At 50.2% G+C, this 11,236-nt stretch overlaps 1 protein-coding gene across 2 annotated transcripts in view; it reads left to right on the top strand.

The window, feature by feature from the left end:
* The first annotated feature begins 2,310 nt into the window (after positions 1-2,310).
* The window catches only part of INTS3 (integrator complex subunit 3), a 92,228-nt gene continuing 83,302 nt past the window's right edge, over positions 2,311-11,236 (top strand). Inside the window, exon 1 of one of the 2 annotated variants that reach the window (XM_083477013.1) lies at positions 2,311-3,275. In XM_083477013.1, coding sequence (XP_083333139.1) covers positions 3,177-3,275 — 99 coding nt within the window. In that variant the 5' untranslated portion in view covers positions 2,311-3,176. The remainder of the gene's footprint in view (positions 3,276-11,236) is intronic. The other variant, XM_083477014.1, reaches the window with a different exon arrangement.

Below are 11,236 nucleotides of genomic sequence, written 5' to 3'. Positions count from 1 at the left end.
GGGAAAACCAAGCCGCCGACTCAAGATGCGGAGGGCGCATGCGCGAGGGAGCACTGCGACGGGGTGAGCGCCTCGCTACTCGAAGCCCGTCCAGAAGCAAGAGCGGGAGGAGGGCCGCTGAGGGCGAGCTACGATTGCGCCTGCGCAAGACGGGAGGGACACCAAGAGCGCCTTAGGCCTCGAGTCGCGCTGCCGTTGGGCTGCTTTGCCTCGCGCCGCCCCCACCCTTCCTTTCCCCTTTTCCCCATATAGACTTAAGAAATTGAAGACTCGAATACACAAGTCCAAGCGTTCTAGCTTCCGGGTTCGCTGTGGATTTTCTTCTGGCTAAATTCTACTGCAGTCAGAAAAGCGGATTTATTTTTTGCATGGGGCGGAATTTCCAAACCACCCAATCTACACAAAATTGGGCAGATACCGCTGTATATGTTTCATGCATAATAATGCCCTATTTTAAAATGCTGTCCAAGCTAGACTTTTAAACATCATCTCCTTTCAGAGGTGGTGGACCTTTTAAGCAGAGATTAAATGGCCATCCGTCACGGATACTTTAGCAGAGATTCCTGCATTTCAGGGGGTTGGACTAGATGACCCCTGGGTCCCTTCCAGCTCTAAGATTCTATGATTCTGTATAATGACAGCCCTGCAAGTTAGGCCTCATTGAACTCAATGGGGCTGAACTTCGGAGTAGGCATGGAAAGGATTGTGCTGCGACTTTGGGGAATACACAGCAAAGTTGTTGTAAATCTCTCCCTCATATTGTATATGAATGAGGCAGCATGAGTGGAGTACACGCCAGGGTTATTGTCTCAGCCTCACCTGTAACTGCAATATTAACCATGTGGGAACTACCCTGCCAGGCTGTCAACTCTCTATCTCTCTTTGGTGCCTTCCACTTTGAACCTATTAAAGGTAAAGGGACCCCTGACCATTAGGTCCAGTTGTGGCCGACTCTGGGGTTGCAGCACTCATCTCGCTTTATTGGCCGAGGGAGCCGACGTACAGCTTCCGGGTCATGTGGTCAGCATGACTGAGCCGCTTCTGGCGAACCAGAGAAGCGCACGGAAACGCCGTTTACCTTCCCGCCAGAGCGGTACCTATTTATCTACTTGCACTGGTGTGCTTTCGAACTGCTAGGTTGGCAGGAGCAGGGACTGAGGAACGGGAGCTCACCCCCTCGCGGGGATTCAAACCGCCGACCTTCTGATCGGCAAGTCCTAGGCTCTGTGGTTTAACCCACAGCGCCACCCGCGTCCCTTTGAACCTATTACGTGGGCATAATTATAAGTATTGGCCTTGGCAGTCTTCAGGGCAATTATTCTAAAGTTTCAAAGCGAAAACCAGCTCAAATTACGACTGAGTAGCACATAAATAAATCCCCACTTATCTATTTATTTAAATCTGTGTACCTGCCCTTTCTTTCTTTGGCATGTGAATGGTCATTGCTGTCTTGTAGCATGAGAACAGAATAAGGCGATAGCTAACATCAACTATCAGACCTCAAGAGCTGAAGTCAATGGGCATGGTAACTTTGGTCTGTTGGTTTCCATGGGTTTGCTATGTACATTTAAAGCGCTGCTTCCCCAAGAGTCCGGGGAACTGTAGTTTGCCCACAACAAAGCTACAATTCCCAGCACCCTCAACGAAACCATGGTGCCTGGGACTCTTTCAGAGGAAGCCATGCTTGTTTAAAGCATCATTGTGGTGCTTTAATGGTACGCACACACCATCCTTTTAAAACGGCATTATTTCCTCCAAGTAATCCTGGGAACTATAGTTTTTCAAGGGTGCTGGAAATTGTAGCTCTGTAGGTAGTAAACTACAGTTCTTTTTTGGAGGCGGTGTTTTAAAGCGAAAGGTGTGGGCCTGCATAAATCCATTATCTTCAGTGGGCTTACTCCGAGTAAGAGGCAGGACATCCTAAAAAAGAAAAACCAATTCCTTGTCTTGTGGAAAGGCGGGGGCCAGAAGTACACCCGGTTGCTGCTGCCCAATAGCAGCCAGGCTACCATTGCCCGGCCGTTCTCCCACCCAATGAACAGAGCGTTTACTTCTGCTCTTCCCCACCCCCGAACAAGAGCCTTTGAACCAGGAGGCCTCGCAAGAAGCCAACCCGGAAGCGACAAACAGCCGTGTCACTCTGCCCTTTTTTACTAAGTCTTTCCTCTGCTTAGAGGTTGGGGCCGGACTCCAAGCCTCCCCTCCCCCTCCTCCTCCCCGCCCGAACTCCCAATCATTGGCCCGCTGGGACGGCTCCTGCCACTCACCGGCCTCCCTGGCCCCTGATAGGTCGAGGGCGAAGACGAGGCAGGAGGAGAGGCGGGCCCTTCCGGTTGTGCTGGAGGGCTGCGCTTCTTCCTCCGCCCGTTCCCTTCACACACTCGCTCATCCCAAAGCACCGACTTCCGGTCTTGTGCGGCTGGGTGGTGGGGGGCGAGGAGGCGCGCACGCTCCCCCCTCCCTACCCCCCACCGGAGCAGAGACTCCCCCCCACCCCTATCTCTATATATATCCCCCCCTCACCTTTTTATTTTTTAAAATTTGTCCCTGAAAGAGAGACACGCCTATAAAAAGAGTGTCACCCCTCGCCTCCACCCTTAGCTGCCCCAAGCCCCGCCCCCTGGGACTCAAGCCCCGCCCCCAGAAGACCCCCTCCCACTCCGTATGCCCCGCCCCTCAGAGCTAGGAGAGGGCCCCCCCCAACTCACCTCCCCACTTAACCCCCACTCAAGTCTGACCACTTTTTCCCCTTTAGAGTTTCATTGGTCAAGCAAAAGTATCCCCTCCAAATTTGGAGCTGCAGGGATCCCCCACTCCCCACAATAGGATTTTTTTTGGGGGGGGGAGACTTAAAAGTCCCCCCCGCTCCTCACCCCCCACAAAGTGCTCCCCTTAAATAGTGGGGCACCTATCACAGGTTGTGTGTTGTGGTGGTGACTTTAAATAGAGAGTCGGTTCCACCTGCCCCATAGCTAATCCCCCTGCCCCTTAGCCCCCCTCCCCACATCTGTTTCTCTCCCCCTGCCTCCAAATAGGGCACTGAGGAAAGTCCAGGGGGGGTGAGTGTGGGGCTTCCCCATTGATCTCACCCCCCGCCCCACTTTGGTAAGGGAGAGAGAGAGAGAGAGAGAGAGAGGGAGCAAGGGGGTGTCTTCCCCACCCCACCCCCACCTGCTATGGAGAAGGGGAAAGGGGGTGCAGCAACCACAGGAGGAGGAGGTGGAGGGAAATTGCTGATCTACACCAGCTTGGATGCCAAGGATGAGTTAGAGGAGGTAGGTGCCCGGGGGGTGAAGGTGAAGGGAGGGTGTGGGTGACTGTGTGGGACAGTGCTTCTCCTTAGAAGGCGTACAAAGAATAATTTTTAAAATAAAAATTGGGCCTGCTTTGCCTCTAGAGTAACAAGAAGCGTTTGTCTTCCTAGGCCCAACACCAGTCAAGTGACATGGAAAGTCTTCCTAATTGTGCTTTTTTTTAAGCCTCGACCAGATCATGGCTACTAGCCACAATGGCTATGCAACAGTCCCCATAGTCAGAGGCAGTTATGTTTCCGAATATCCCATGCTGGACATCATGGCAGGTGTGAGCGCTCTTGGGCTTGCGTCCCTATCGTGGGTTTCCCAGCAGCGTCTGGGTGGCCGCTCTGATAACAGGATGCTGTATCTATAAGAATAGCCTCCTGGATCAGGCCAGTGACCCACCTAGTCCAGTATGGGCCATCGGCCTGATCCAGCAAGCTCTTCTCATGTGGCCTGACGGCATCTGGCTGGGGGAATGCAGAATGTGCTCTTCGGTAACCATAAGTTATGGAGCTCTTTTGCGTTATTTCCTGGGTTTGGGGACTGGCTATAATTAACATTGACAAAGTGCTAAGAGATCTGCAGGCTGCTTTCTGCGCCTGCCTGTTCCTCAGTGCAATAGGAGGAATATGGTTCCCATTTCAGAGTTTGGAAGAGTAAGGCTGCAGTAGATTCTCTGAGGGCTGCCTAGCAGCAGTGGCAGATTTCCAATGGGACTGGTGGGGCAGAAGTGAGAGAAACTAGGAGTCGGAGACGATGACGGCCAGAGCTGCCCCCTTACTGGTTATATATGTAAGACCACAGGCAGGTGGGGAATGACTGCGGTCAGTGCCCCATTTGCCCTGATAGGCCAGCTTCCACTCTTAGCAGGTGAGCTGAGGCTGCTGTGCCCAGAGCGGCTTACAAAAATGGCCTGGTGGCTTTTTTCCTGGCTTGGTAACTTGCAGGGACTTGTTTGGAAAGTTGATGTGGCCCACGCCTTTGTGTGGCTGCAATACTTTTTCCATGTGGACTTCGTAGCCTCTGCACTGCCTGAGGTTTGCTCCTGTTGCCAGGAACGGGTCATAGAATTGAAGAATTGCAGAGCTGGGTCCTTGACGGTAGCTCGGTGGAGATGTCGACCCGGTGTGCGTCAGCTGTGGGAAAGGCAAATTCCATGTTAGGGATTGTTAGGAAAGAGGTTGAGAAGAAGGTTGCTGCTACACAGATGCCGTCGTTCCAAGTCTATGGTGTGACTGCTCTTGGAATATTGTGTGCAGTTTGGGACAAGTCAGAAAGGATATTGCAAAGGGTTCAGAGAAGGGCGCCCAAAATGATCAATGTCGCGGTGTTTGGGGCTTTTTTTAGGTTAGACAAACGGTGAGTAAGAGGTGCTAGAAGTTTATAACAGTTTGCATGGTTTGGAGAAAATGCATAGAGAAAAAAAGTTCTGGCCTTCTCCCATAACAACTCTAGAACTCTAGAACTTGTGAACACTCAGTGGAGCTGAACGTGGGAAGATTGGGGACAGATGGAAGGAAGGACATCTTCACAAAGTGCCATAGTTCAGTGATGGCCACCAGCTTGGATGCATTTAAGACAGGATTGGACAAATTCATGGAGGCTAAGGATGCCTGTATGGGATGCAGGTGGCGCTGTGGGTTAAACCACAGAGCCTCTTGGGCTTGCTGATCAGAAGGTCGGCGGTTCGAATCCCTGCGACGGGGTGAGCTCCCGTTGCTCGGTCCCTGCTCCTGCCAACCTAGCAGTTCGAAAGCACGTCAAAGTGCAAGTAGATAAATAGGTACCGCTCTGGCGGGAAGGTAAACAGCGTTTCCGTGTGCTGCTCTGGTTCTCCAGAAGCGGCTTAGTCATGCTGGCCACATGACCCGGAAGCTGTACGCCGGCTCCCTTGGCCAATAAAGTGAGATGAGTGCCTCAACCCCAGAGTCGTCCACGACTGGACCTAATGGTCAGGGGTCCCTTTACCTTTAAGGCTGCCTGTGGTTACTAGACACGATGGCTATGTTCTGTGTTCAGAACGATCAAGTGGTTGCAGGAACTCCTCTACAAAAGATTAAATCTTGTTTTTTATGTTTGGGGGGGGGGAGGCAAGTAGCAGAGGCCTTGATAGAGGTGTATACGATTCTGCCTCATGTGGTGGGAGATTCACCCTCATAACAGTAGCTCCCAGGGTCATCCGATGAAACTGAGTGCTAGAAGATTCAGGACCGACAGAATAAATTACTACTATACACAATGCATGTTTAGACTGTGGAATTTCCTCCCAAAAGATGTAGCGATGGCCATCAATTTGGATGGCTTTAGAAGGGCGTTAAACAAATGCATTGAGGATAAGGCTTTCTGTGGCTTCTGGCCACGATGACTCTGTTCTCCCTCCACTATCAGAGACCATGTGCCTCTGTTGCTTGCAGGTCCTGTTTTCGAGTCCTGTTTTCAGGCTTCCCACAGACATCTGGTTGGCCCCTGTAAGAACAGGATGCCGACCTCACTGGGCCTTTGGTCTGATCCAGCTGGGTTCTTCTCCTGTTCATCCCTGCCCTCACCAATGTCAGGGAATTATATAGTGGCCTGGTTTGCTCATAACATTTAACCATGGTTTAAATAAACCTTAGTTAATGAATCTTGGTTTTGCGTAATTTGCTAGCCCAGCACTTTAGCCATGGTTTGTTTATAGGCATAGAATTGTAGAGTTGGGACCCCTAGGGTCATCTAGTCCAACCCCCTGAAATGCAGGAATCTCAGCTAAAGCATCCACGACACATGGCCACCCAACCTCTGCTTAAAAACCTCCAAGGAAGGAAAGTCCCTCACCTTCTAATGTGTCCGTTCCACTTTCGAACAGCTCTTACCATCAGAAAGTGCTTCCTGAGGTACAGCTGGAATCTCCTTTCTTGTAACTTAAATCCATTGGTTCTGGTCCTACCCTCTGGAGCGGGAGAAAACATGTTTGCCCCATCTCCCATGTGGCAGCCCTTTAGAGATCTGAAGATGGCTATCAAAGCTCCTCTCAGTCTCTCCCAGGCTAAGCATACCCAACTCCCTGTTTCTAATAAGGCTTAATTTCCACACCCTTGACCATCTTAGTTGCCCTCCTTGGGCCACACACATTCCAGCTTGTCAATATCCTTCTTAAATTGTGGTGCTCAGAACTGGGCGCAGGGACTTCTGGTTTGGGATGCTATACTTCTGCTGATGCAGCCTAGAATAACATTGGCCTTTTTTTTACTGCTGCATCAGACTGTTGAATCATGTCCAGCTTGTGGGCTACTAAAACCCCTAGATCCCTTTCACGTGTACTACTGGCAAGCCAGGTGTCCGCCATCTTACATTTGTGCAGCCGGTTCTTCCTGCCTAAGTGCAGAACCTGACATTTGTCCCTCTTGAAATTCATTGTGTTAGTTTTGGCCCAGTTCTGCAAGGTCATATTGAATCCTAAAGGTATATGTGGGGGTGTACGTACGTGTGTGGGTGTGGGTGTACAGTGGTACCTCGGGTTAAGTACTTAATTCATTCTGGAGGCCTGTTCTTAACCTGAAACTGTTCTTAACCTGAAGCACTACTTTAGCTAATGGGGCCTCCGGCTGCCGCTGCGCCGCCGTAGCACGATTTCTGTTCTCATCCTGCAGCAAAGTTCTTAACCCGAGGTACTATTTTGGGTTAGCGGAGTCTGTAACCTGAAGCGTATGTAACCTGAAGCATCTGTAACCCGAGGTACCACTGTATGTGTGTAAACACACACACACACACACACACACTTCATTAAAAGTCATTTATAAAAACGTCAAACCACAACGAGCCCAGAACAGAACCGCGTGGCACCCCCTGTTTGGGTTCCGTGAGTAAACCAGCTACAAATTCATCTTGCCCAGTCCACATTTTACCAGCTTTTCCACAAGAGTATCATGGAGGGTTTACTGCCTTTAACTATGGTTTAGCTCCGTGTGTGATCATAGGCAGTTCTGTGCAACTTGTCTGTGCATCTGTCAAGTGTACAGAATTAGTGCCCCTGAGACCAATTCAGCCACCTGCACATGCTCAGAATCCTTTCCGCGTTGGCATGTTTCCTGGGCCCAGATCCAGCGTTGGGCCACCTTACCCCCCTCCCCCAGGTGCAGTGTCTGTAAGGGGTGCAGCATGTGTCTCGGTTAACAATTTACCTCCTTGGGAACATTTCCTGGTAAAGCATTTCTCAGACTTCCTTCCCAGTAAAGGCATCTCTGCTAGGAAATGCAATCAGAGGTGTCTTGGCCGCTGCTGGACACCCTCAGCACCTCTTATGCACGAATCAATTATCACCTGAAAGTTCAGCGGTGAGGAAAAGCATGCAGAAAGTCACAGGGCCGCAGAGTCTTGGATTTGTGCTGCCTTTGGTAGCGGTACTTGTGTGGCCCGTTTTATTCTTCCTGACAACGCCGTCACGAGCCAGATCTGTTATGCTTCTCTAGCGTACCGATTCAGGGGCCCTCCTCTCAATGTGCCGTTGAATATTCCTCGCTGAGCCAGGCAGCAGGAGTGCAGAGAGGGAGAGGCAGGGCCAGAGACCCCCGTGCTAGGCCAGCAGTGATGTGACCTGCCAAGCCAAATGCAGAACAGCAGCCAATGGCTGTGTTCCGTTTTGCCGGGTGATGGACAGCCCCCCTTTTGCACCGGCAGGCAGGAAAACCAGGAGGTGCCTTGAGCCCCCGGTAGACTGCAGTTGATTTTGGCGGTGTCGCAAGAAATTTAAGAAATCGGGCAGGTGCGATTTGCGACAGGCGCAGGTCCAATTGCAACCACATGGAGATCTTTGGGTGACTGACATCTCCATCTGGCTGGCCCCTCCAGCTTTCTTAAGCTGGTGAGGAGAAGAGCTTGTCTGTTGCATTGATCTCCCACCCATGGTTCACCCCCCGCCTCAGTTAATCCCTACAACAACCCTGCGAGGTAGGTAAAAAGGAGGCTGGGACTGACTTCAAGGCAGTGAGCTTCATGGCTGAGCGGGGATTTGAACCCCTGGCCTCCCAGGTCCTAGTCCGGCACTCTAACCATTACACCACACACCTAGAGTCCTTATGCTATGGGGCAGCTGTATAAAGGAAGTACCGTATTTTTCCGTGTATAAGACGCCCCCATGTATAAGGCGTCCCCTATTTGGGGGGGACACCAAATTAAGAAAACACCTCTCAGCACTACCCAAGTATAAGACCAATTTTATACCTTTTTTTTTTTTTTGGAGGAAATCTAGTCTTATACACAGAAAAATACGGTAGGTAAATAAATATGGGAAAAGCAATATGCCACATAGGGAGGGATCTGAAATACTTTCCTTGAAGCTTGAATTGGTTTTATGAATTTGTTTAAATTTGTTTTATTTGGTGTTTCAATGTGTTGTGAAACCGCTATGAGATTCCCCCCCCCTTTAAAATAGAAAGCGCTACAGTGGTACCTCAGGTTAAGTACTTAATTCGTTCCGGAGGTCTGTACTTAACCTGAAACTGTTCTTAACCTGAAGCACCACTTTAGCTAATGGGGCCTCCAGTTGCCACCGCGCCGCCGGAACACAATTTCTGTTCTCATCCTGAAGCAAAGTTCTTAACCTGAGGTAATATTTCTGGGTTAGCGGAGTCTGTAACCTGAAGCGTATGTAACCCAAGGTACCACTGCATATAAATGAAGTTAATAATAAGAATTAGAATAAACTCCTCTGGAAGAAAAATGGTGCCTAGGCATTCCTATGTTGAAGGCGCCATTCGGTACTTAGCTGATATATCTGAGTTTCTAACGCTGGGCACAAGTTACTGGAGGAGGAACGTGGGAAGCTGCCTTATTACAGAGTCAGACCACTGGTCCATTTAGCTCAGAACTGCCTATGCAGACTGGCAGCTGCTCTCCAGGGCTTTTATAACAGGGTCTGTGTGTCGGCCCTCCCAGAAGATGCTGGGGATTGAAGCTGGAACCTTCTGCATTCAAAGCAGATGTTCTGACGCTGAGCTGCAGCCCTCCCCTACAATATTTCATATTTAGGGAAATAATAATAATAATAATAATAATAATAATAATAATAATAATAATAATAATATATTATTTATACCCTGCCCATCTGGCTGGGTTTCCCCAGCCACTTTAAAAGAGGATTAGATAAATTCATGGGGGATAAGACTGTCAGTGGCTACTAGCCAGGATTGCTATGCTTTGCCTCCACAGCTGGAGGCTTGTGCTTAGGTCTCTCTGCTTAGCCACTGTCAGAACAGAATGCTGGACTAGATGGGCTTTTGGCCTGATCCTGCAGGCCTCTCACTGCAGCATTGCTGTATAAGAAAGGGTTTTTTTAAAAAAAGTATTGTACAACCTTTTGGAGAGGGAGGATTGTTTGTCTCGTGGTCCTGAATTATTTCTTGTTACTTTTTTTAAAAAAACAAAAACAAGCCCAGGGTACAGTACAACACATTTCATTCCTAAAATAGTAACAAGATTGACAAACATGGAAAATGATGCAATTCAAGCCACTTAATTTGCCAGAACCTCTGCTGTTGCTTTTCCGCGAGGGCTAGGGGTCCGTTTGCTCATAAATGTCCCGGACTTAACTGCAAGGCTGGCTTGTGTGTACAGCGACCTTGCGAAGTAGGTTAGGCCAGAAAGGGCCATGCCACCACCGTGACTTTCTTCCATGTAGAATACCAGGCCTCAGGAGTGATTGGTTGTACCTGTGATATCTTGATTTGGGGGGTGGGAATATGGTTTAGGGTGGGTGGGCTCAGGCTGGTGGTGTCGCCAAGTAAGGGGCGTGTGTGTTACTAACCACTGTGCCAACTGAATGTCACAAGCAGTGACGTTAAGTGGAGGCCAGCTTGCCAGAACAAATGTTTTGAGTCTGGGACTCGGAGATTAGCTCAGGGGAGGCCTGAGTGTAGCGGTTCTGTATTCCCACCCACTTCTGTGTCTGACTTCAGTTTGCTGAATCGAACGGCCTTGGACATCTGCCCTGTCCAGCCCACAGCATATTGGGGCACTGTTATACGGTGGTTCGGCTCCTTCCTCCTGGGCTGTGTCCAAAAGGTGGTGTCAGGGGGTGAGTATTCAGACCCCTTGTGGGTTGCCTCACGGCTCCGTCCTCTCCCCCATGCATTTAAACATCTATATCGGGTTTCTTCAACCTTGGCCCTCCAGATGTTTTTGGCCTACAACTCCCATGATCCCTAGCTAGCAGGACCAGTGGTCAGGGATGATGGGAATTGTAGTCTCAAAACATCTGGAGGGCTGAGCTTGAGGAAGCCTGATCTATATGAAACCACTGGGAGCAATCACCAGGGGGTTTGGACCGGGTATCCATCAAGATTTGGATGGTACCCAGCTTTGTTTCTCATATAAATCAGAACCAGTGAAAGCGGTGAAGGTCCTGTGTGAGTGCCTGGAGGTGGTTGGAGGATGGATGGCAGCTAACAGATTGAGATTGAATCCTGACAAGACAGAAGTACTTTTTGGGGGGAACAGGGGGCGGGGCGGGTGGGGGGGACTCCCTGGTCCTAAATGGGGTAACAGTCAATTCTGTGTCCAGGGCACCTGTCTACCTGCTCCATCTGGTATGCAGGTTGAGACCCCACCTGCCTGTGGACTGGCTTGCCAGAGTGGTTGGTGCATGCTCTCGTTATCTCCCGCTTGGACTACTGCAATGCGCTCTACGTGGGGCTACCTTTGAAGGTGACTGGGAAACTACAACTAATCCAGGATGCAAAATTCAAAGTGTTGGTGCTCCCCTTAAAAACCCCAAGAGGCCCTGTATACCTGAAGGAGCATCTCCACCCCCATTGTTCAGCCCGGACACTGAGATCCAGCGCCGAGGGCCTTCTGGCGGTTCCCTCACTGCGAGAAGCAAAGTTGCAGGGAATGAGGCAGAGGGCCTTCTCGGTAGTCACACCCGCCCTGTGGAATGTCCTCCCAGCAGATGTCAAAGAGTT

The sequence above is a fragment of the Podarcis liolepis genome (assembly GCF_965112155.1).
Source record: "Podarcis liolepis genome assembly, chromosome: 15".
Lineage (NCBI taxonomy): Eukaryota > Metazoa > Chordata > Lepidosauria > Squamata > Lacertidae > Podarcis > Podarcis liolepis.
The sequence above is the reverse complement of the archived record's forward strand: the minus strand, read 5'-3'. Positions and strand labels throughout refer to the sequence as shown.